The sequence below is a fragment of the Cynocephalus volans genome, chromosome 1 (genome assembly GCF_027409185.1).
Source record: "Cynocephalus volans isolate mCynVol1 chromosome 1, mCynVol1.pri, whole genome shotgun sequence".
Lineage (NCBI taxonomy): Eukaryota > Metazoa > Chordata > Mammalia > Dermoptera > Cynocephalidae > Cynocephalus > Cynocephalus volans.
Window position 1 is genome coordinate 266909577 of NC_084460.1, and position 26957 is coordinate 266936533.

At 37.0% G+C, this 26957-nt stretch overlaps 1 protein-coding gene and 1 pseudogene across 1 annotated transcript; both read right to left on the reverse strand.

Annotated features, from left to right (window-relative positions):
* Nucleotides 1–2710, reverse strand: LOC134369651 (alpha-enolase-like; annotated as a pseudogene).
* Nucleotides 2259–26515, reverse strand: TMEM237 (transmembrane protein 237). Its single transcript, XM_063091442.1, has 13 exons — nt 26448–26515; nt 25814–25845; nt 25184–25194; nt 24245–24301; nt 22344–22481; nt 19214–19325; nt 18284–18441; nt 15499–15622; nt 15002–15193; nt 13855–13928; nt 13114–13207; nt 12169–12290; nt 2259–2850 (listed from the first exon to the last, which is right to left on the reverse strand). Exons 1-13 carry the CDS (start codon nt 26463–26465, stop codon nt 2783–2785), a joined length of 1200 nt encoding a protein of 399 aa, XP_062947512.1. The 5' UTR covers nt 26466–26515; the 3' UTR covers nt 2259–2782.
* Nucleotides 26516–26957: the final 442 nt, after the last annotated feature.

Consider the following 26957-nt stretch of genomic DNA (forward strand, 5'->3'; position numbering starts at 1 on the left):
TTCCAATGGGATTCCAGTTGATCAAGCTTGGCTTCTGGTGTAGCAACTTTAATTAGGCAGTGAGAACATCACGGCAATGGAGTTAAATATCAAGGCCCTATGAGTCTTGGTCTGATGCTTTGAGCTTCCCTTATTTAGTTTAGGAGGAAAGGTCTACTCAACTGGCTAGTGCTTGAAAATTTCAGGGGCTTTCCTGTCCACAGTGTATTTGGCTAGGACTTCTTTCTAGAAAACTGAGCTGTTTGTACATGGCCAAGGGCTCAGATCAGCAAGGTGCCCCTGTGATATCTGTTCAGTGCAGAGCCTCACCAACAGGTTGGCAATGAAAGTATCTTAAGTAAGTGAGTAATGAGAAACCATGATGCCCTACCAATTGGACTAGACCAGCTTACATGCCAGTCTGGTCCACTACAAGCTGGAGAAAATTGCATGAATTTTCATCCACATCCTTAGCAATTTACCTCGAGTTAGTCATTGTGTGAGACCATTCCCTGCCTTCTGGAGACATACATTAGCAGTTAACTTCTTTTGTTTCCCAGTGTACATGGTCAAAGGAATCTTAGATACTACTAGGTTTTCCCCAATGAAGTACTTGTACAGATCAACCAGCTACTTGGGGATTATGTACCTGCTAGGATCATCAGGAAATTTGAAGTCCAGACCTAAAAGAATTCAAAGGCAGCTATGCTCATGCCAGTTCTAATATTATCAATGTAGCCAGCATTCCCAATTGCATTCCGTAGCAGCTCCAGGCTTGTTTATTCTCTAAGATATTAGGAGCAAAACTCTCTCCAGCCCTGTATTAGCTCTCTTTTACTGCCATAACAAATGACCACAAATTTAGCAGTTTAGACCACACACATTTCCTATCTTATAGTTCTGAATGCAAAAGTGTGATTTGAGTATCACCAGTTCAATATCAATGTATCCACAAGGCTGTATTCCTTTCTGGAGGCTCTAGGGAAGGATCTGTTTCCTTGCTCATTTGGGAGTAATAGAATCCAGTTCCTTACAATTGTGAAACTGAGATCCCTGTTTCCTTGCTGGCAGTCAGCCAAAGGTTGCTCTCAACTTCCAGAGTCACCCACATTCCTTGGCTCATGGCCCACTTCTCCATTTTTAAAGCCAACAACATCATAACTCTCTGGCATATCTCTTTGATCACAGACATGACAGGTTCTCTGCTTTTAAGTATTCATGAGATTACACTGGGCCCACCTAGATAATACAGGATTAGCTCCCCATCTCAAGGTTCATAAGCTTAATCACATCTGCAAAATCCCTTTTGCCATGTAAGGTGATAAATTCACAGTTTCCAGGGACATTACGTAGACATCTTTGAGAGACATTATTCAGCCTACCACACATCCCCCATATCGGTAGCAGCTGTCTCCTATTTCTCCTTGATGACACTGTTCAGGTGTAATAAGCCTTGGTTCTAATGAGCATGGCTTCCTTGAAGTTTGCTGACAGGGAGGATCATAAACTCCTGCACAGCCAGCTTGTGGCCAGCATGAGAACCATCGTTGATCACAGTGAAAGCTGGAACTGACAGGATGAATTTCAGAATTGCCAGCCGATTCACAATTCTGTGACAGCAGGGGAAACCTTTTTCAGCACCTCTAGCCATACAGACAGCAACATATTCCCAGCACAGTCCTTGCGCCAAATTTAGACCTTTCTCAGAGCCATCCATCTCTATCATCAATTGGCCAGTCCTCTTTTTTTCCACAACATTTAGTTGCTTGCTAATAAGGGCAGTCCCAATAGTTTTATTGATGTGCTCAACAGCCTTTGAGATACTTTTTTTCATAGGAAGTATTATCATTGTCTTGAGCTCTAGGGTCTCACAGATACCAGTTGAGGCACCACTGTATACAGCTCTGAAGAGACGTTCTCCCCAACAGCAAGATTTCCTGGACAGCCAAAGATCTCTCTGACAAAGAGCTTGAGAATAGGGATGGTGAATTTCTACTCATAATTCTTATCACTCAAAAAAAAAAAGAGACAGAGGAAAGGGTACTACAGAGATTAAATGGGAATGTTAACCCAACAAACTCACAGGCCCCTCATTTACTCCTCTGAGCTCTTGGTCTCCTCAGCTTCTCTTTTGCTACATATGTTTTTTAAAGCTATGTAAATGATTCTAATGTGCAACCAGATATGGAAACCACTGGTACAGATTTTAAAAGGAAATAAAGTTTGTAGGTTATAAAACTTTTCAAACAAAAAACTACATATACTTTTTATTAGCCATGAAGTAAAGCATCTTTCAACCTAATTACATTATAATTATTGTGTGATACACAATCACTAAGCCAGTTTCAGAAAAGACAAATTTCATATTTCAATTTATTCAGAAAGTAGACCTCAAAATAAATAATAAAGGCCTTTTCTCCTTTCTACTTATTCCCTAAATTTATGTTTAAACCTGATATATATTTTATAACACTAAAGTTATGGCTTTTTCTGAATTAGTGCTTCTTAAGATAATGATTATAAATACAACTAATTTGAGAGAAAAGAAAATACACACTCTCACCTCCTAGTTTCTAGCTCATTATCTCCTTTGTTACTAAGACGATAATGCTATAAAAATTAATGTTTGAGTATAAATAGCAGATACAATGTTAACATCTTCCATAATATTGAGAAACTTTTCAGTATTATATAATCAAAAATCAGTTACAAATTATTTACATATACACATCTTATAAAAATACATTTAAAAACAAAAATGGGAAAAATACTGGGTCATTATTCCTTTAAAGATGATTTGGCATTATGAGGAGACTTTGATTCCTTGATCTTTATCAGGATATTCTTCCACATCAGAGTAGAACATCAACTCTGGAGAAGAAATAAACAGATAATATAAAATGGTTTCCTAGTACCTCAAAAAGAGTTTTATAGCTTTGCTTTTTGAAATATACAAAATATACAAATAGAAAGCCAAAATATACAAATATACAAAATAAAAAATATATACAAAAATTTTTTGGACAAAATATACAAATAGAAAGCCTTCAAGTACAAGCAGGAATTCTTGACAGTGAAATCTGATTTAAAAGGTAAGCTAGTAACAAATGTACAATTTTTCATTTTAAAATGTTCAAGTTTTAAATTTATTACAAGCCCCTGAAAAACAAAACATGTGTAACGGAGACAATATAAATGTTACCAGGAAATTTAAGTCACTTGGAGAATCCAGGATCATTAAACAGCTAAGAAGTCTAATTCTACAGTGATCATATAATCCAAAGTGTAGGGGTCAGAGAGGAACTAACATTAGGTGTGTGTCAGGGTATCTTAAATGTGTTATCCCATTTAATCATCAAAACAACCCAACAAGCTAGGTATTATCATCCTCATTTTATATTTATTTTTTTATCCACATGGAAATAAAATGTTATACAGCCACATGGCCCTAAAAGTGAGCAGAATTCTGGAAATATTTACCAAGTAATACATACTTTATGATTTAGACTGAAGACTACACAAGCCAGCTGGATGCAGAATGAATCCCAACCACAGTGTAGAATGTTATTAGTTGACATTTCTACATTCAACTATTACTTAGCACACAATTTATTGTAATTTATTAATAAATTTAAAAATATAGAAAAAGAAAACCTTAAAAATCTAGTAAAATAAAGTCCTCTGATATAACTATTAGATGAAAAATTCTTTGAATAAACAAAGACTATACTGAGTGAGAAAAAACAGCAAAATACCTAAAGTCTAATAAGACGTTTTAAAAATACTTTTAAATACATCAAAAGGAATAAAGCAACAGAATATTCAGTGGAGCAACACGACAATCACAATGCAATAAAGGTACATTCATGAATGAAAATACACAGGAGATTACATTTTTTATCTTGGTTTTTATAAATGGAAATGTTGGGGAGATTTGCCATTCTAAGACTTCTGAGACAGGTTGTAATTAGTTGATCAAATCAAAAATAAAATAAAATATATAGAGGATATTGGCTAAGGATGAGATAGAAATAAAACACATGTATTTTGCAGGACCAAAGCCTGTAGTTTAGAGGACCAAAGTCCTTAGTTTAAGCCAAAGCCTGTAGCTTAGAAGGCCAAAGCCTGTAGTTTAGAGGATCAAAGTCCTGTAGTTTAGAAGGCCAAAGCCTCTATTGTAGGGGGTCAAACCACAACCCTTTAGAAAAACACATAGAAATGCTAAGATTGAAAAAGACCAGAAAACTTTCACAGGACTAAAGCCTTTGATGTAGATAAGAGAATTGAAGCACGATGAAAAGTGATTGCTCTGGGGGCAGTTGCCCTTGATTCAGCTAAACCTAAAAGATGGGAAAGTATGTAAGCTAAAATCTTCAAGGATATTCTGCTAGATTAGTTAGCACCTGGGGGATGTTCCACATCTTGCCCTAAACTGTTTCTTTGAGTTTCTTGGCGAGTTAAGTGCTCTGGTGATTATCTCATTGTTTCCTTTTGTACGTCACATAGCTTAGTTTTATGACCCCTTTTGATGGAAAATTGCTTGAACTATTTTAAACTACACCTGCTTAATGAAGATTGTCATGTAGTCAGTTTGTTTATGTTTTCACTATGATTGATTAACCATCTGATTTCCTTCTGTAACTTTCTTGTCCTTACAATGAAAACTGAAGCCAAGAGAGAGGCGCCCCACCGGAGGGGCCAGAGATCTGTGGAGATCACACACCCAGCAGTGCAAGCACGCAACCGAAGAGGTAGGCCTTGCCACTGCCAGACCCTATCCCCAGCCCGGCTGAGTGTATGCCAACCAGAGAGGTGCCCCGCCGGAGAGGCCCAAGATCCACGGAGACCACACGTCCTGCGGAGACCACACGTCCCGCGGAGACCACACATCCCGCAGTGCCAGAGCACGACCGAGTAGGTAGGCCTCACTGCTGCCGGACCCCATCGCAAGCCCGGCAAAGTGCACACTGACCAGAGAGGCACCCCATCAGAGAGACCCAAGTCCCGCAGAGACCATGCACCCTGTGGTGCCAGCACGCAACCTAGCAGGAAGGCCTTGCCACCACCAAACCCCATCCCCAGCCCGGACGAGTGCATGCTGACCAGAGAGGCCCCTCCCCGGAGAGGCCCAATACCTGAGGTGACCACATGCCCAAGGCGCCAGCAGGCAACTGAGCAGACACTGAGGCAGCTGTGCCAAAACGGCAGCCCCAGCAGCATCCTAGCCAGACAATAGTGTTAAAATAGTGGACCATGAAATCCCTTGCCACAATGACTAAACATCAAAGGAAAGGTACCAGAAATATGAAAAATCAAGAAAGTACACCACCAAAGGGTAATAACTCTCAAGCTCTAGATCCTATAGAACAAGAAGCCCTTAAAATGTCTGACAAGGAATTCCTAGAGATAATTCGAAGGAAACTAAATGAGATACAAGAAAACTCAGCTGGATAACACAATGAACAAGGAAAAGAATACAGAACCTGAAAGAAGAAATGTACAAGGAAATCAATGCCCTGAAAAAGAATGTAGCAGAACTTGCCGAGCTGAACAATTCATTCAATGAAATAAAAAACACAACAGAGAGTTTAACCAACAGGCTTGCACAAGCAGAAGAGAGAACTTCTGACCTTGAAGATAGGCAGGTTGAAATAACACAGGCAGACAATAAAAAAAAAAAAGAAGAAATAATTAAAAACATTGAAGAAAATCTAAGAGAGATATCAGACAACCTTAAGAGCTCAGATATCAAATGGCCAACAGACATATGAAAAAATGCTCAACATCACTCAGCATCCGGGAAATGCAAATCAAAACCACACTAAGATACCATCTAACCCCAGTTAGGATGGCTAAAATCCAAAAGACTCTGAACGATAAATGCTGGCAAGGCTGCGGAGAAAAAGGAACTCTCATACATTGTTGGTGGGACTGCAAAATGGTGCAGCCTCTATGGAAAATGGTATGGAGGTTCCTCAAACAATTGCAGATAGATCTACCATACGACCCAGCTATCCCACTGTTGGGAATATACCCAGAGGAATGGAAATCATCAAGTCGAAGGTATACCTGTTCCCCAATGTTTATCGCAGCACTCTTTACAATAGCCAAGAGTTGGAACCAGCCCAAATGCCCATCATCAGATGAGTGGATACGGAAAATGTGGTATATCTACACAATGGAATACTACTCAGCTATAAAAACGAATGAAATACTGCCATTTGCAACAACATGGATGGACCTTGAGAGAATTATATTAAGTGAAACAAGTCAGGCAGAGAAAGAGAAATACCACATGTTCTCACTTATTGGTGGGAGCTAAAAATTAATATATAAATTCACACACACACACACACACACACACACACACACACACAAACCGGGGGGGGGGAGGGAAGAAGATATAACAACCACAATTATTTGAAGTTGATACGACAAGCAAACAGAAAGGACACTGTGGGGGGGGAGAGGGGAGGGAAAAGGGAGGGAGGTCTTGGTGATGGGGAGCAATAATCAGCTACAATGTATATCGACAAAATAAAATAAAAAAAAATTTTTAAAAAAAGTAGAAACAAAAACAAAAACAAAACAAAAAAAAAAAGAGCTCAGATATCTGAGTCATGGGTATTCAGAAGGGGAGGAAAAAGGAGATTGCATTGAAAACATATTCAACAAAATAATGGGGGAAAAATTCCCAGGTATAGGAAAAGACACAGATCTTCAGATCCAGGAAGCTCAAAGATCCCCAACTGTATTCAACTCAAAAAGGTCTTCTCCAAGATATGTTATAGTCAAGTTGGCAAAACTCAAAGACAAAGAGAGAATCTTAAAAGCTGCAAGAGAGAAGCATCAAATCACCTATAAGGGAGCCCGAATCAGACTAACATCAGACTTTTCATCACAAACCCTAAAAGCCAGAAAAGAATGGGATGATATATTCAAAATACTAAAAGGCAGAGATTGCCAGCCAAGAATACTCTACCCCACAAGGCTATCCTTCCAAAGTGAAGGGCAAATGGTATATTTCTCAGACAAAAACTGCAGGAGTTCACTACCATACGACCACCCCTACAAGAAATTCCCAAGGGAGCTCTGGGTTTGGTACCTGAAAAATAACTACCACTGCCATAAAAACTCAAGAAAAATCAAAACCCACTAGTAAAATCAAAATGCCAACAATGAAGAGGGAAAAAAAAGTATCTACAACCAAAGATACCAACAAATACAGAAGACAAACAATAAATCAGAAAGAAAGGAACAAAAGACACTTAAGACATCCAAACAAAAATCAATAAAATGCTAGGAGTAAATCAACACTTTTCAATAACAATTCTTAATGTAAAAGGATTAAATTCCCCAATCAAAAGACACAGACTGGCTGACTGGATCAAAAAGGAGGACCCAACTATATGCTGCCTTCAAGAGACCCACCTCACCTATAAAGAGTCACATAGACCAATGGTGAAAGGATGGAAAAAGATTTACCATGCAAACAGAAATGAAAAACGAGCTGGAGTAGCTATTCTTATATCTGACAAAATAGACTTTAAACTAAAAACCATAAAAAGAGATAATGAGGGACACTACATAATGACAAAAGGATTCATCCATCAAGAAGACATAACAATCATAAATATATACGCACCCAATGTCAGAGCAGCCAGATTTATAAAGCAAACCCTATCAGATCTAAACAAAGAAATAGACACTAATACCATAACAGCAGGGGACCTGAACACCCCACTAGCAATATTAGACAGATCATCTAGGCAAATAATCAGCAGAGAAACACAAGATCTAAACAACATACTAGACCAATTGGACTTGGCAGATATCTACAGAACATTCCATCCAACAACCTCTGCATATTCATCCTTCTCATCAGCGCATGGATCATTCTCCAGGATAGATCACATGTGAGGTCACAAATCAAGTCTCAACAAATTCTAAAAAATTGGAATTATCCCATGTATTTTTTCAGACCACAATGGATTAAAATTGGAAATCAATAATAAATGAAATTCTGGAAATTATACAAACACGTGGAAATTAAACAGCATTCTACTCAATGACATATGGGTCCAAGAAGAAATCAAACAGGAAATCAAAAAATTTATTGAAACTAATGAAAATAATGATATATCATACCAAAACCTGTGGGATACTACAAAAGCAGTACGAAGGGGGAAATTTATCACATAAAATACTTACTTCAGAAGAAAAGAAAGATAGAAAGTGAACAACCTAATACTTCACCTTAAAGAACTAGAAAAACAAGAACAATCCAAATCCAAAGTTAGCAGACAGAAAGAAATCATTAAGATCAGAGCGGAACTTAATGAAATTGAAAACCAAAAAATGATACAAAAGATCAATGAATCAAAAAGTTGTTTTTTGAAAAGATAAATAAAATTGACAAACCATGAGCATGGCTAACTAAAAAAAGGAGAGAGAAGACCCAAATAACAAAAATTAGAAATGAAAAAGGTGATATTACAACTGACACCTCAGAGATACAAGGAATCATTAGAGACTAATCTAAACAACTATATGCCAACAAATTTGAAAATCTGGAGGAAATGAATAAATTTCTGGACACACACAAATTACCAAAACTGAGCCAAGAAGTTGTAGAAAATCTGAACAGACTAATAACAATAAAAGAGATTGAAGCTGTTATCAGAAGGCTCCCAACAAAGAAAAGACCAGGACCAGATGGATTCACAGCAGAATTCTACCACACATTCAAAGAGGAATTGATACTAATTATCTACAAACTATTCCAGAAGATTGAAACAGAAGCAATTCTCCCAAACTCATTCTATGAGGCAAACATCACCCTGACACCAAAACCAGGTAAAGATACAACAACAACAACAAAAAACTACAGGCCAATATCCTTCATGAATAAAGATGCAAAAATCCTCAATAAAATACTAGCTAACAGAATAAATCAACACACACGCAAAATTATACACCATGATCAAGTGGGATTCATCCCAGGATGCAAGGTTGGTTCAACATATGCAAATTAATAAATGTGATACACCATATCAATAAAATCAAACAAAAGGACTATATGATCATCTCTATAGATGCTTAAAAAACATCTGATAAAATTCAACACTCGTTCATGATACTCTCTACAAGTTAGGTATAGAGGAAAGGATCTCAACATAATTAAAGCCACATATGATAAATACACTGCCAATATTATCCTGAATGGGGAAAAGCTGAAAGCTTTTCCTTTAAGAACAGGAACTAGACAAGGATGCCCACTCTCACCACTCCTATTCAACATAGTGTTGGAAGTACTAGCCAGAGCAATCAGAGAAGAGAAGGAAATAAGGCATCCAGATTGGAAAACACGAAGTCAAATTTTCCCAGTTTGCAGATGACATGATCCTATATATCGAACAGCCTAAAGCCTCTACAATAAAACTCTTGGAGTTGATAAATGATTTCAGCAAAGTAGCAGGATACAAAATCAACACACAAAAATCAGTAGCATTTCTATTCTCCAATAGTGAACATGCAGAAAGAGAAATCAAGAAAGCTTGCCCATTTACAATAGCCACCAAAAAAATAAAATACTTAGGAATAGAGTTATTCAAGGATGTGAAAAATCTCTACAATGAGAATTACAAACCACTGCTGAGGGAAATTAAAAAGCACACAAGAAGATGGAAAGATATCTCATGCTCTTGGATTGAAAGAATCAACATTGTGAAAATGTCCACAGTACCCAAAGTGATATGCAAATTCAATGCAATCCCCATCAAAATTCCAATGACATTTTTCTCAGAAATGGAAAAAACTATTCAGACATTTATATGGAATAACAAAAGACCATGCACAGCCAAAGCAATTCTGAACAAAAAAAGTAAAGCTGGAGGCATAACACTACCTGACTTTCAACTATACTACAAAGCTATAATAACCAAAACAGCATGGTACTGGTATAAAAACAGACACAATGATCAATGGAATAGAATAGAGCATCCAGAAATCAACCCACACACCTACAACCATGTGATCTTTGACAAAGGCACCAAGTCTATACACTGGGGAAGAGACTGCCTCTTCAGCAAATGTTGCTGGGAGAACTGGATATCCATATGCAGGAGAATGAAACTAGACCCATACCTGTCACCATATACTAAAATCAACTCAAAATGGATTAAAGAATTAAATATACATCCTGAAACAATAAAACTTCTTAAAGAAAACATAGGAGAAACACTTCAGGAAGTAGGACTGGATACAGACTTCATGAATACAACCCCCAAAGCACAGGCAACCAAAGGAAAAATAAACAAATGGGATTATATCAAATGAAAAAGTTTCTGCACAGCAAAAGAAACAATTAACAGAGTTAAAAGACAACCAACAGAGTGGGAGAAAATATTTGCAAAATATACATCTGACAAAGGATTAATATCCAGAATATACAAGGAACTCAAATAACTTTACAACAAAAAAACAAGTAACCCAATTAAAAAATGAGCAAAAGAGCTAAATAGGCATTTCTCAAGCGAAGATATATGAATGGCCAACAGATACATGAAAAAACGCTCAACATCACTCAGCATTCGGGAAATGCAAATCAAAACTACACTGAGATACCATCTCACCCCAGTTAGGATGGCTAATATCCAAAAGACTGTGAATGATAAATGCTGGTGAGGTTGTCGAGAAAAAGGAACTCTCATACATTGTTGGTGGGACTACAAAACAGTGCAGCCTCTATGGAAAATGGTATGGAGGTTCCTCAAACAATTGCAGATAGATCTACCATATGACCCAGTTATCCTACTGCTGGGAATATACCTAGAGGAATGGATATCATCAAGTGGAAGGTATACCTGTTCCCCAACGTTCATTGCAGCACGATTTACAATAATAGCTATGAGTTAGAAAGAGTGCAAATGTCCATCATCAGATGAGGGGATACAGAAAATATGCTATATCTACACAATGGAATACTCTGCTATAAAAAAGAATGAAATACTGCCATTTGCAATGACATAGATGGACCTAGATAGAATTAGATTAAGTGAAACGAGTCAGGCCCAGAAAGAGAAATATCACATGTTCTCACTTATTTGTGGGAGCTAAAAATAAATAAATAAATACACAAAAACCGGGCTGGGGGGGGGGGACGAGAGAAGAAGTCACAATTACAATTCCTTGAAGTTGATACGACAAGTGAACAGATATGAGGTTGTTGGGAGGGAGGGGGGACAGGGAGGAGGGAGGTTTTGGTAATGGGCCACAATAATCAACCATGTTGTATATTGACAAAATAAAATTAAATTAAAAAAAAAAAAAGAAAGAAAACTGAAGCCAAAACTGACTCAGGGCTGTGCCTGTGCTCTCCTCTCTAGAAGGAGTTTTCCCTTGGTGCGGTCCCTTCAGGTTTCTCATTGCTCTGAATACACGGGCTCTGAGTAATCTTTTGCATCTCCATTGCTCTGCCAGAGGTGACAAAATAACCCAAGTCCATAAATATCCATAAAAGTGATTTAAGGGTGAAATTGTGGGACACTTGCCAAGGAAATATAATTTATAGTACAAATATTAAGCAGTCCCTAAAGCAGTGCTAAAGGATGACTCTTCTTTTTCAGGTGTTCCAAAAGGGTCTTGGGATTAGAGATTAGTGAATCTTACTGCACACTGGGTACATTAAAGGTAGGATTACTAAACACTTGAGTAGACAATGAAAGCTTAAAAATATGTGACAAGGAGAGGAGGAAGTATTCACTTGAATACTTGAATAAAACTTGAATAATTCACTTGAATATGTGTGTCTGACAGAGAGACTCCCATAGATAAAGCATGGTTTTTTTGAAATTAAAAGGTACTTTCATCAGAAGGAGACTAAGAGAGGTGAAGAGCAAAGACTTTCTATATATCACACTTAAACGGTTCCAAGAGAAGAAATACCTCTTGAATATGCACAAGGGACACAGAAGCCCCTCATTAAGTACATCCAGCCTCCAGCTCTCCTAGGCACTCTTCCTGCTTCTCTTGGCATTCCATTACACAACTTACTTTCACTCTTCCTGTACCATTTTATTTTAAGTGTCTTTGTTATTAGAATATTATAAACTATACCCATTAAAAGAAGATTTATAAAATCATTATAGAAGATGTCAGAATGTTCTTATACTATTTTTTCTATACTACCTTCACTAAGATCCATGCCTGGCCTATACGACAAAAAAAGCCAAGATAATCCAACCAGAAGAGCCACCACCAGATTCACCACAATCCATGGCTGGAGAATCTGTTCCTCAATTTCTGCTGCCCTAAAGACATAGAAATACTCATTAGAACTGTTTTCGTTTTGGTTCATATATCCAAATGTATCTGTTTTATGAACTTAAAAAAAAAAATCAGTCCTGTCCTAGAGAAATAAGATCAAAATAAAATATAATTTCCCTACAAAATTCACCATACATATCATGAGAACAAGGGTTCAAACGTTATTTAAACTCTAAACAGATCAGCTCTGTACATTAGTATAAATGGAAAGTCAGTGTTCCCCCAATAATTTTCTGAAAGTTTCAACTACCGTGGCACTACTCTTCAATGAAGTATCTTTCCTTTCTCTCTTTGTCCCATGCCCCTAGTCACTCTCTCAAAAAAGACTGGCCCTCTGAGTTTCAGGAACTGGAATCCCCATCATCCTGTCAGCCTCACGGTTGGCCACTGATCTGCAGATACTGGCCTTCCTCATTCTGCTCTCTTTCTAGCATTGCTTGGTTTTTTCAATCTATCCCGGCTACCCACTCCCATCACTGTTCTGGGGTATTAGGCTTCCTGACTAGGGATAAGAGCTCTTCCAGTCTATCATGTGACGACTTATTTTAGAACCATAACTTAAAGATCTAAAACAGATTTTTAAAAAAGAGGACATTTCATTAAAAATGCAGGTGTATATAACAGTAGTTATCCATTAACCAAAAGAATAGGTATTTTCTTGCCATATTTTTGTAAACAAAAACAGGGCCTACATTATTATGTAGAGATAAAAACATGAAAAAGAGTAGAAGGATAAGAAAAGTACCATTACTGTCACCGTTGCCGTTATTACCAGTAATAATTGCTGATTTTATGGTGAACTCTTACCAGAGACTACCATTAACAGAAGAAGGTGTGTAAAGGTGGATTCTGTCACTTGTCATTTGCTGACTCAGAGATAGTATAAGAGCAGTAAAGTACACTGAGAAAAAGACAAATGAAATTACCAATAATTTTTAACAACCCAGTTTATTTTGAGTTAATAGATTACTTTAAGGTAAAAAATAATCTGTACTTCAGTGAACGATGATATAAAAGAAATTCATTTGATAAATTCCAATAGGCTAGATATTATTTTTCAAGAAAACAGGTGCAGAAGGATTTTTTTGAGATGCTCACCATTTCACCATTAAAACTGACAAGAACCTAGAAGATCTTTTAAGAAATTAAATGACTTGCTCAAGTTCCTAAAACTAATTTGATTAATATTCCAATAACTTAGAACAAAATGTATTCCAAGTTATCAGAAAGATATAACATTTTTTTACTAAAAGGCTATACCAGCTGAATCTGTTTAATGTCAAGTAGAAAATACAAAAGCTAAAAATTAAATAATATAGAAAAAATTAAACTTTTAGAAGTTATTTAGATGATTCTCTATTGAAAAATAATTCTATCAAAATTATGCCCACCATGTTTTTAATTACAAATTCACTGAACACCCATAGGTAATGTTTATAATTAGCAAAAATATAAAACCTTTCTAAAAATAAAATTATATTTTTCCTGGTTCAAAATTACAGCATAACTCAAGTATTACATAGTTATCAAATTAAACTATTTACTCACAGAAAGATGCTAAAGCTGTTGGATCCAAGGCCAAAAAATTTCGAATTGCTATTGATGTTTTAGCAAAGTCAATCCTAGAAAATACAAAAGCTTCTTGTCACAGTGTCACTGTAAACTTCTTAACAAAACTTCACTGACTATAGTTTTTTCCTTCTCTATTCTAACACTATATATATTGTCCATTACAAGGCTTTAAGAAACTATATACTTACACACAAAAGAATGCCTTAGTTTAAAAGGCCACATAAAACAGCTAACTAGAAGACTATTTTAGGCAACATTCTTTTGGAGTTAAAATATCCTGAAGAAGTAAATTAAACTTGATCTGCAAAATTTCATTAGCTTCTACCTCTTTCTATTACCCATATGAATAGGCTATAATAGGGGTTTATTAATGGGTTAAATTGTGTTCCCAAAAAGATATGCTGAACTCCTAACCCTTGATACCTGTCAATGTGACCTTATTTGAAAACAGGTCTTTGCAGATGTAATAAAGTTAAGATAAGTTCATTAGGATTAGATTACAACGGCTGATGTTGTTATAAGAGGAGAAGAGACACAGACATAGAGACACACTGGGAAAAGCACCATGTGACGACAGAGACAGCTATGGAAGTGATGCATCTATGAGCCAAGGAATGCCAAGGTTTGCTAGCAACCACTGCAAGTGAGGGGAGAGGCATGAAACAGAGTTGCCCTCAGAGCCCTCCAAAAAGGAATCAACCTTGGCAAAACCTTGATTTCAGACTGCTAGCCTGCAGAACTGTAAGAGAATACGTTTCTGTTATTTTAAACCAGCCAGTATCCGGTACTTTGTTACAGCAGCCCTAGGAAACTAATACAATGTGCAGAGTCTCATCTGTACCCGGATTAGATAATTTAGAAGATGATATTTGGAACTTTTTGAGTTGATTATATTTGGATGAAATTTTAGACATACGAGTTAATGAATTAAGGCTTTTGGAGACATTTTGTTCACAGTGGTCCCATCCCCCCAAAAAAGAACAGAAACAGACTGGCTTAAAATGTCAAAGCAATATTAATATCTTATAATCCTATTTTGAAAACTGTCAGTAGTCGGTGACACATTTTGCTCAACATTTCCTCCTGAAGAAAAGTTAGAAATCCACAGTCACAACAGTCTTACCTGTCAAAAGCTGAAATTGTACTAAGAGACAAAAGCAAGTAGAGAAGACTCTGGAATGGATATACTAAGGTCTTGTATTGTTGCAGAAGGTTTGAGAAATTAGATAGCTCTTCTCCTGCTAGAACATATATCACAACAATATTCCACACAGCACAGCCAGCCAAGAAGCCATGAGAAAAGAGACCAATCATCCTGAATGGAAAAGGGTTTAATTATTATACATATCTTGCTAAGTATAAAGCTAACATATTTTTTACATCTCTCCACATATAAGAATAGAATTCAACATTTCACGAAAAGTAAAAATGAGCTTTTTCTTTTTACTTAGACTGATAGAAAGATCAATTAACTTCAATGGGATGTTTAAAAAGTATACCTACCCACTGTTTTAAGTTGTCTATTTTTAACGGTATTGAACAGCCAACACTTTTTTTTTTTTTTTAATTACAGAACCCAGTTAACATCTGTTTTAAGAAAAGCCCAACAAAAGCAGCCACCTGAAAGCCCGGTGCACTGAAAGTGCCACATCTCTGGTGGTCCAGGAAGGCTTCATGTCCATTGACACATCTATGTTTTCTGTGGTCTTTATCAATTCTGAACGATCAGCAGCCTGGAATCGCCCTGAGAACATATAACACAATTACTACGTCTTTTTTTATTATTCAACACTTAAGAAGTCTCAGACTAAGACTGAAATTTTGCTGTTTTCCTATCTAACAATTCTCCTTGACTCAGTTCCTGTTTCAGAAGGCTCTTTTTTTTTTTTTTTTTGGTTGTTTAAACATACTACTTTTTCACCTTTTGGAAAAATAAGCAATGTCAATGCAGTTTCTTCTCAACCCAAAAGTGATGGTAAAGTAACAGTTTCAGAAATCAATTATATTTAATGAAATACAATAATGAACTCTGAACTCAGAATAAAGCTTAGAAACCTTTAACATGACATAGTCTATAAAATTCTAATTTAAAGACTATAGAAATATTAGAGTTTAAATGCCTATACTATCAACGTAAGTCATTATTTGAAAACTACTTTAAATTTCTTAGGGTGTATAGCATGGCTTTCTGAGATGACAGAAAAGAAATGTGTTGTTACATAAACTTCTTTTAAGATTCCCGTGGGGCTGGCCAGTCAGCTCACTTGGGAGAAAGTGGTGTTGATAACACAAAGTTCAAGGATTCAGATTCCTGTACAGGCCAGCCACAGGAAAAAAAAAAAAAAAATTAGATTCCTGTAAAAAGTATCAGTACAAGTGTCAGCACTACAACATTGTGTGAGCAGGGCTTTATCCTTTTTACTATTGACCAGGAGGCTCCTTCTCCTAGATCTAGCAATCCACAAATGGACCTCATGAAGCAGCAAAAGTTCTCTTTCAATTACCCTCACCAAACTCAACTCTCAGGTATTTTGGAGGATGAAAGAGTGCTGCAACACTTAATTTTCCCTAGGAAAAGACAACTTCTGGGCAGACCACTGTTGCCTTTTATGGTCAGTTACTATAACAAGGAAGTTTTTGTGCTAAGGGAAGTAAGAATAAAAATGAGGACTGAATGATATTGCTTGAAAATACACTGAAGTAAATTAAATGCCACATGGTGTACTAGTAAAGGTACTTGACTAGAAGTCATGAAACCTGGGTTCAAGTCCCATTTCTACACTTACCAACTGTAAGACGCTAGGTATGTCAGTTAGCTTCTCTAGACCACAGATTTCTCATTAGTCAAGTACTCCAAGATCATTTAGATGGGATCTTATGAAATCAGAATTCTAAAACAATTTACATGAAATCTAAATTGTAAATTTTAAGTACTAACATTTATGTTTCAGGTGAGTTCTTTAGGCAGCATATCCATAGGAATTGTATATGATCATGACCACGCTTTGGGTAGTTTTTTCCTAAATACTGTGTTATGGACTGAATGTGTCCCCGTACCCCCCCAAAATTTGTATATTAGAGCCCTAATCCTCAATCTGATGGTATTTGCAGGCGGAGCTATTGGGAGGTAATTAGGTTTAGATGATGTCACAAGAGTTAAGGATTCCATAATGGGATTAGTGTCCTTTCTTTTTATTGTATGTATTTGTGGGGTACAGTGTGTTGTTTCAATGCATATATTGTTCAATGATTCACTCAAGGTAGATAGTATATCCATCACCTAAACATTTATCTTTTCTTTGTGGTGATCACAGTCAAGATTAGTGTCTTTTTAAGAAGAGGAAGAGACACTAGAGCTCTCTCTCTGCCATGTGTGGACACAGCAAGAAGGCAGCCATCTGCAAGCCAGGAAGAGGCCCTTACAAAGAATGAAATCTTCCAGTACATTATCTTGGACTTCCCAGTTTCCAGAACTGTGAGAAATAAATGTTTACTGTTTCAGCCACCCAGTCTATAGGATTTTGTTATAGCAGCCAGAGCTAAGACACACTGCAAACCCAGTCTTATAACCAGTACATGTGATACAATGTCAGAACTATTTCCCAAAAGAATATATAGCTATAATGTTGTATTTCTTATTTAATATGATAGTATCATCATGTATTTTCTTTTTCATTTTATCTGTAAAATTTATATGATTATCTGTCCAACCACCACAACCACTACCAACTGCAGAATTGGTAAAGCACAACGAAGTACAAAGAAACAGGCTGGGGTGGGAGGAGATTAAAAAATTACTCGTAATCCTATTACCCAGAAACAACCATCTTTGCATTAATATTTTGGCACATTTCCTTCTAGGCTTTTGTCCCATGCATTTTTCTATAGTTGAGATCAAACTATGTATGTGTGTATGCTCATTTTTCCTGAGAATTTTTTCATGAAATAAAAAATTTTCCGTAAACGTTATGTTTAATGGTGCAGAATATTTTATTATATAGATAACCATAACTTACTGAAATCATTCCCCTCCTGTTTTACATTTAGGTTATTTCCAGGTTTTCACTCTCATGAATAATAATGTGATAATTAGCTTTGTGTATAAATTTTTGTTGGGCCGACCCCATGGCTCACTCGGGAGAGTGCGGCACTGGGAGGGCCGAGGCCGCGGGTTCGGATCCTATATAGGGATGGCCGGTGCGCTCACTGGCTGAGCCCAGTGCGGGCGACACCATACCAAGGGTTGCGATCCCCTTACCGGTCACAAAAAAAAAAAAAAAAAATTTTTTTGTCCATATTTTTGCTTATTTCTTTCATTCAGATTTCCAGAAGTATAATTACCAGATCAAAGGATATCCTGTGTAATTTTTTAAAAGCTCATGTTCCAGAACAAGGAACTACTTACGGCTTTTTTCCACAAAAACTTTGCCTACAGGCTGGCTAACACCAGTGGGTGCAGTGAATATAGACTGTTGTTCTGGACTACTTTGCTCATCAGTAATTATATCTTCATCTTCTACTCCTAGCTCATTGGCATACTGTAATTCTGCTGGCTGGGTTTTCCTGTAATCAGGGAGAATGTAAGAAAAATGGATAATTATTGAATTTTTGCAAACCCACATAAGGAATTACCTATGAATATAATGGAAAGAGCCCTAGCCTTGGAATCAAGAAATTTTTTTTTTTACTCAAATGGATCTGTTATTAACTGCTATGTGCAGCAAGTCACCTATATTTCTGTGGACCTCATTTTTCTCATCTGGAAAATGAAGTGACTGTAAGGTCTTTCCAGCCTTAAAATCATACAGTTCTATATAGACATGATCACTATATGTAGGGTCATTTCTAAATACAAACAATGGTGTTATATAACTTCCAGTGTATTTCTTTAAAGTGTGCCATTCTATTTTATCCAAGACTTAATTTCCTATGCTAAAATACAATGGTTTTAATTATTCCTAAAATAGTCATAATTTGAATTCTGTTAACATGAGAAAATAAATCACAATAGCCTATTTTAGTATTGCTAATTTTTTAATATCCTTAATATCTAATTTTTTTTGCTACTTATATAAAATCTTCTATTTGTGTTCCTCTTTTTCAGAGATGGCTCCTAAGATTTTTCATTTAAGTACACTATTAATACTTTTCTCAGTGGTTCACTCTTTTCAAATTTACCATTAGACTGATTTAACTGATTTTGTATTACTACATATCCTAGACATAAACAGACACAAATATATAATAAGACTTAATGAGAAGCTACCATTTGGGAGCTCTGAATTAAGCATCAGAGTAACCACAGAGAATATTTAGAAGAATAAATGATTCTTACTTTGTCTTCCTTCGAGGTTTCTGAATAACTGCCTCCTCAGCTGGCTCCCCATCAATATTATTTTCGTCTCGTAATAAAGACGTCTTCTTTTGGGTGAAGGAAGTCTCCAATTCTGAAAATAAAAATAAATTAAGTTTTCAAATGACTGTAAGGTAAAACAAAAAGTAATACACAAGATTTTCGTAAGACAAGAGAACTTTAAGAATTTTAATTGGGCCAAAGTTTTTTTCACTATCTTATGAATTTTTAATTTTTAAAATTTTACACCTCTAAATTTTCAACATAAAATTTGAGATGGCAATGCCAAACTATGGAAAAAATTAAGTAAACCAACACCCAGAGTGTGTTGGAGACCCCCAAGATTACCTCCAGATTTGATGATTTGCTAGAAGGATTCAGAAGTGATTACACACAATTACAGTTTATTAGCAAAAAGAGATAGAGCAAAGTCAGCAAAAGGAAAAAGTGCCTGCAGCAATATCCAAAGGAAACCAAGTACAAACTTCTAAGAGTCCTCAATCAGTGGAGTCACACTGGATGAACTAATTCCTCCAGCAGGGAATTGTGACAATACATGTGATGCCGTCTCCACTAGGGAAGCTCATTAGAGACTCAGTGCCCAAGGTTTTTACTGCAGGCTAGTCACACAGGCCTAGCACGTAGCAAAATTCCAGATTCCCAAAAAGGAAGCAGATGGTCAGCATAAATCATATTGTGTGCACAAATGCACAGTGAGCCACCCTTATAATTTAGGAAAAGTTTTATATCAGTGTATGGCACTGTTTACTCTCCAAGTTCCCAGATGCCAGTTAAGGGCCAACCTTGCAAGCAGGCCTTTCTAAGGATAGCAGTCTTAGGCCTGCTATGTTAACTTTTTTCTGTACATAGGGTAGATATTAAGCTTAAATGAGTCAATGGAACCCTCTAGCCTGGTAGCTACTCTTCCTACCTGGAAATACTGGCTCCCCGGAATGTTCTCAAGCCACTAGAATTCTATTTTAATAAAATACTTACAGCCTGGGCTAGAAATGCAATACAAGTAGTAGAGCCTACCATGGTCACTCTGAGAAAAACAAAACAAAAATCAAACAAAATTTAAAAGTCCAGAAATTTAGAAAGCTGGACCTGCAAAACTGAGTGCATTCTGGAATGGCAGTAACAGGTCCTCTTTGGCCCAAAACTTAGTTGGGTCCTAAGTTTTCTAAAACTGCTGAAGTCATTTCTGTAAAGACATTTTTCACAAATCATCAAACTAGATATTGGTATGCATCTTGATTTTCGAATTTGTACCTTAACGAATTACTGAAAGGGTAGTTTTAATTAAACTATATTTAGTACCGGTGATGAAATAAATCATTTCATTGAGGTAAAGCTTGTTTGAGAATCATGTTTTTCCTTCTGCCCTCTTCTTCTCCTCCTCATAGATACCCGTGCCCTCAGGCACTGTGGTATCCAACTTCAACTTACCTCCCATAAATATGTTCATTCTCCTGACTTTTCTAGTTCCTTTCCCTCTACTTGTATGATTTTTCCAACCAATCATGACTTGCTTTTTCTATGAGGACAAGTAATTAGTCAGGGAAACTAATTTGTAACAAATTATTTTCAGGGGCTGATGTCAATAGGAGTGACCTAACCTCACAATCTCTGCTCCTTTCATTTGTTTTACTCTGACAAAACCCTTTTTTCTAATTATAATTACAAATTCATGTATGAAAGTCATACATGCTCAATACATGAAAAATCACTATGACATAAATAAAAGAAAAAATAAAAATCACTCCTCCTTCCTTCTTCTAAAAAACCTACCTGTGAACACTGCTATATCCTTCCATTCTTTTTACTGTGAATATGTATGTATTTATGTTCTGGATTGAATTGTGCCCCCAAATAAGCTTCATTCAAGTCCTAACTCCCAGTGCTTGTGAATGTAACTTTATTTGGAAAGAGGGTCTTTTCAGATGTAATCAAATTAAAATGAGGTTGTACTGGATTAGGACAGGCACTAAATCCAGTGATTGGTACTCTTGCAAGAATAGGGAAATTTGGACATAGAAACACAGGGAAAAATGGGAAGGAAGAGACAGAGATTGGTGTTATGTTACCACAAGCCAAAGAACACCAAGGACTGTCAACAACCACCAGAAGCCAGAAAAGGCAAGGAAGCATTCTTCCCTAGAGCCTTTGGAGTATGTCCCTGCAGACACCGTGATTTTGGGCTTCTATCCTCCAGAACTATGAGAGAATCAATTTCTGTTGTTTTAATTCACCCAGTTTGTGGTAATTTTTTATGCCAGCCCTAGGAAATTAATACAATGTATTTTACAAAAATGGGCTCTCCAATACATACTATTTTATAACCTTTGTTTTTGATTTAACAATACATTGCTAATTGTTTTCCATGTTACTATTTCACTTGAACAATCCTTTTAATGGATATTTGGTTTCCACTTACTGGATAAGACATGGTTTATTTAGCCAGTATCACATTGTTAGATATTTGGGTTATTACCAATTTCTACTCATAAACAATGTTGCAGTTAACATCCTTTAATTACTGTTGCTGTTGTAATTACTTCTATTCATAGAAATCTGGACAGACTGTATCAATCTATGCTCCTAACAGCAGTTCAACAGTGTACCAATTTCCCATCAACTCTAGATTTTATAATTTGAAAAAAACATTGCCAATTTGATGGGCCAAAAAAATGGTATAGTATTTTGTTTACCTTGTGAACAGCACATGGGACATAGAAAAACTCGATAAATAAATGCTGGCTGTTGTTTTATTATATCATTGTTAACACAGAATCTATCTTTTCCCCACTAATCTAAAATGTCCATTTCATCATTTACTAAATACTTATATACACTGAGATCTGAACTTTCTGTTTTAGTCCTGAATTTGTTCCCCTCCTCTCATATTCTTTACATACATAATCAAAAGAAACCTGCAAAGTGTTTTTGACTTAAGCCATTGGAATCACTCTAGTGGCAAATATTTTAAGGAAGAAAGCAAAAAAACTACCTATGGGATATGGATGGAGAAAGAATGGGAGCAGACAGGTTTTTATCATACCCTCCAAAATCATAACTGTTATCACAACCTAACTTTGGTTTTTTCACACACCAATAGGTGGCCTCATCTTCTTCTGTCTCCTTTGAACAGGAGCCTCTGGATGCTCTTCAAGCTCTTTAGTTGGTGGCTCACTGCTCTCAGATGGCCTAAGAACAGCAGTCTGAGCAAGGCCTTCCAAAGAAGCACTGGCTACAGAAAAACAGAGTAGAAAAAATTGAACAGAGACCACTGAGTCTTAAAAGGATGGGGAAAAAAGTAACTAGAATGTTTCCTATATTGTGCCCCAAATCTTGATTTCTTCCCTCCTTACCTGTAAGTTTGGACTGAGAAAAGAAATAGTTGAGGGAATAAGAAAGGCTGAGGAAGAAAAGAAGGCAGCAGGGGGGTGGGGGCTTGGAAGCTAGAAAGAAGAGCAAAAGAAGGGGAGGAGGAGAAACTGCTTCAGAACATTTAGAACTTTCAGAAAGGTGAAAATATAAACACTGACACCAAAAAAAAAAACTATCTCTACTTGTCTCCTGCCTTAAGAATTTTTATCAGCCTCTATTTAGTCTTTCATTAATAAATTAACACATGATAAAGTCATTAAGAATACACGGAGTTAATAAATAATTTATACATCTCTTCATTTGGTCATTCATTTCAACCTCTCCTCTCATTAGATCCTTTTACAGAATTTCAACACATTTTGGCAGATTTAAGTTTTACTTCATTGCATTCCCTTTCCTGTCTTCTTCACAAAAGAAATAAAAATGTTTTAATAAACAAATGAAAAGATACTTAACCTCACTAGTATTTAGAGAAAGACAAACTAAAATAAGCTGCTTTTTGCCTACTAAATTAACACAAAAATTTAAAAGATTGATATTGTCCAGTGTTGTTAAGGAGAATGTGACATTCTCAAATTCTATTGGTGGCAAGAAAATAACTAAAGACTCCTTGAAGACAATTTAGCAGAATCTATTATATCAATAATGCACGTGTCCTTTACCTAGCAATTCCACTGGTAGCAGTCCATCCTACAGAAATACCTCTTCTTCCCTACCACCCACTACTTTATGTAGAAGAACTACAAAATTGCTTGCAGTGAAAAATTTGAGATAACCTAAATGAACAACAGACCAATGATTATGGCACATTCTTATGATGTAATACTAAGAAGATACTGTTTAAAAACACATACGAATCTATGTATTAAGGAGCAAATACACTACATATAGAATATGATACCTTTTATATATAAAAAAAACAGCAACAACCACACAAACTGTTTAGGCTTATGAGAAGTCTCAAGTAAAGAGTGAAATTAAAGGATCACTTAAAGGTGACTTTGAGGTTTCAAGTCTGAGTGCTGGGAAAATGGTGAGTTCCATTAACAGAAAATTGAGTGAGAAGTAAAAGTTGATTTATTGTTGAAGGTGATGATGGATTTTGAATGTGCTGAGTTTGAGTTACTGATGCAACATCCAGGATTATTAGTGGGTCACTAGGACAAAAAGGAGTTCATAGAATCTGGTCATTATTGGAGCTTTAGTACATGGGTGATGTGGCCCTGACTTCAGATTCATTCCCCAATGTAGAGAATCTCTAACTGAAATAAGGGATGTGAGAACTCTGTGTCTCTAAATCCAGAATCTTGGTCAAGGGTATGGAGCCAATCATATCTTAAAACAATTTATGTTATCTAGGGACAAAAGACCTCAAAGACTAAGAGCATTGAGGAAGTAAGAGCTTAGGTGGCACAACCCTTTATTACATGAAAGCTACTAGACATGCCCCAGGCTGCCCAATGCCCTGTCCCTACCACCACTGCTTCAGGCTGGCTTTAATTCTACCCTCAACACACCAGTGACTTGGGGATGCTGAGGCCTTGCCTTTCCCTGATCTGTGATGTCTATCATGCCTGAGATCCTGGTAAAACCTATGATCCCACACCACAAAGAACTTCTTACCTAGTGTGTTTTTTGTTCTGGGCTTCTTTTTCTTAGGACGACTAGGTGGAACATCATCTATAAAATAGAAAGAACATCAACAGAAAAGGCTGCCTAAAATACAACAGTCAGAAGGGAACTTTTAGCAGTGAAGACTTTCCCCTCTCTTCTCTGGGTGCAGCCAACGTCTACACATTGGGGAAGAAGACAAGAAACTGACAAAGTCAGAGAGAGCCTATAGTATGGTACCAATAGCACACTGCTGGTCAGTAACATTAGAAACTGTACATAGAAAGAGGGCTCAACAAATATTCATCTGATCCCCTACATTTCCCAACTACCTTGTACTTAGGTGTAGCCTTTGACTGGTTCTGGCCAATAGGCTGTGAGCAGAAGTGATCTGTGTCATTGAAAGAGCCAGTGAGTAAACTTCCAGCCTTCTCTTCCATTGCTGTGGCAACTGAGGAAGCCTCATAAGATGGCAGAACCACAGGATAGAAGTAGCCTGGATCACTACATCATTAATGAAGAGGTAGTGAAAGGCAATGGCATTAGATTGTAACCACAGTGGACTTTGCATTAATTAGATTAATTAGAAATAACCTTGTGTGATATCAAGTCACTGAGATGAGTGTAGCATAATCTTGCCTATCCTGACTAAATGACACAAAGGAAGGTGCAGTCCCTATTACAGAGCTATAAACTAGCCAACAGTTATGTTCTGGATGACTCCAGTCAGGGATGAAGTGTTTTTATAACATTAAGGTCATCTAGCATTATCTATCAACCATAATTTTAAAATGGCAGTCATAAAAGATTATTATGACAAAAAGATATTGCATATTATAAATTATACCATTCAGATTCAATTTTAAGAGAAATAAACTAAGGAACGAAACTAATCTTTGAACACCAAAAACTATAGTTACAAAATTTTACATTAACAGTAAATTCACTCACCTTGAATAGCACTTCACATGACACCAACCAAATTTAATCATCGGAACAAAGACAAAAATGATACTATTAGTTAGAAATCTATTATATTGTTAGAATGAAAATTAACTTAAATCATTGCAAATTTAAAATAAAATTAACTTTTACACAATGTCAGTTACTTTACAAACTAGCTTATTATTTATAAGTAATAAACAGTTTAATAACACTGCTACTAAAATAAGCCCAATATTTTCCAAACCCACATATACATATTCCCTACTGTCTGTTAATAATTAAGCATATTAAGAACTCTTATTTGTCACTGATTACAATCGGCTTAAACTCTGGGGAAACTATTCTAGTTAACAAAAGAGGATCAGGATTCTGATAAACAGGACACAAACATTCAGAACGGGTCCATTATCCTACCATGTTGACATTCAGCCTTTTAAATAGAACATTTAATTATAACTGTTATCCTCAGAATTCAAGGATTTTTCACCTATAAACTTTTAGGAAGCATTTTCCTAAAATTTTCAGGAAGTCTTCTGTAAGTCATTATAATCTTGAAATGGTACTAGTCAATTTTTCCACTTTACTAATTTTGCATTTTTAAATCTCAATAATGAAATTACTATAACTTATTTTTACCTTGGCACAGGTGGAAGGGCTCGTGGAGGACGCTGGGGAGGTAAAAAAGAAAACTGCTTGTAAGTGAAAGCCTAGAGCATCTTTACTTCATGTGTCTCAGATACCACAAAGCTATTCTTTTAAAACCCTGTAGTTCAGACTTGGCAAAAAAATATAACAAATCATACTAGTAACTTCAGATCTTTTGATAACCCTGTTCATCTGTGAAACCTGGGAGGTACCGATGACATCAGATGGGAGATTTTAAATTTGTTCTACCATTTCTAAATTTCATATAAAACTCCTTCCTTTCTATCTACAGGTTCTAAGCGTTAGGGATATACTAAAGAACAAAACAGAGAGATCCCTGCTTCCATGGAACATACAAGATTAGGACGGGGCAGGCTGTCTCAGTACTGTTCAGTAGCCAAAATTACAGCTGGAAAAGAATAATAGTCACATGAAAGCGCTCTTCTACACATGCTATAAAGCGTGTTCTAGCCAAGGACCCAGACCACAGAACTCCCCATTTCAAAAGTCCCGCAAAAATGACGTTTCGCCCACCCAGAAACCCAACCTCTGAGCCTTCAAAAGTAGGACGACGCAACTGCAGGCAAACATCCAATTAGCTCAAAAGTAACTAAGGCTCGCTTACCACCTGCTTCTTCCCCATTCTGTCTAAAGCGGGCGGCCGCCGGCGCCAGGCTCAGGGAGCCAAACCCGCCCGGCGGGCCGAGCGCGCAGGCGCAGGCGTCATCGGGCTGCGCCGCTCAGGCGCTGCGGCCCGCAGGTCCCGGGGGGATGCTGGGGCGAGGGGCGCGCGGACCGGGCCTGACCTCTAGTCTAGCCGTGCAGAAAAAGGGGCCTCGGAGGCGGGGCTGCCGTGCCCAGGGGGCTGCAGTCACGGTCACTTATGGTGTCCTTAGTGGTTGCGGTGACTTGTTTGGACGCATGAGAGGAGACCTGCATTAAAAGTCTCCGAGGGAAATTGCGACCGTTTTTCTGGGGGCGGCTAAAAGCCCTCTCCTGCGGGCGGCGTCTATAGAAGGGTCGTCTCAGGCAGCAGCGGAGCCCGCCGGCCCGGGTGGCGACGAAATGAGGCGTCGTCGTGGCAACGCGGGGTCCAGCACCGAAAAACTTTGTGCCTGGCACCTCCCCGGCTCCG

Coding starts and splice junctions, on each gene's coding strand:
- TMEM237 (XM_063091442.1), bottom strand. Junction 22,482..24,244: donor CAGAACAAAAAACACACTAG/GTAAGAAGTTCT, acceptor GTTTTTCTGTAG/CCAGTGCTTCTTTGGAAGGC. Junction 13,208..13,854: donor AACAGCTTTAGCATCTTTCT/GTGAGTAAATAG, acceptor TCTTTTTCTCAG/TGTACTTTACTGCTCTTATA.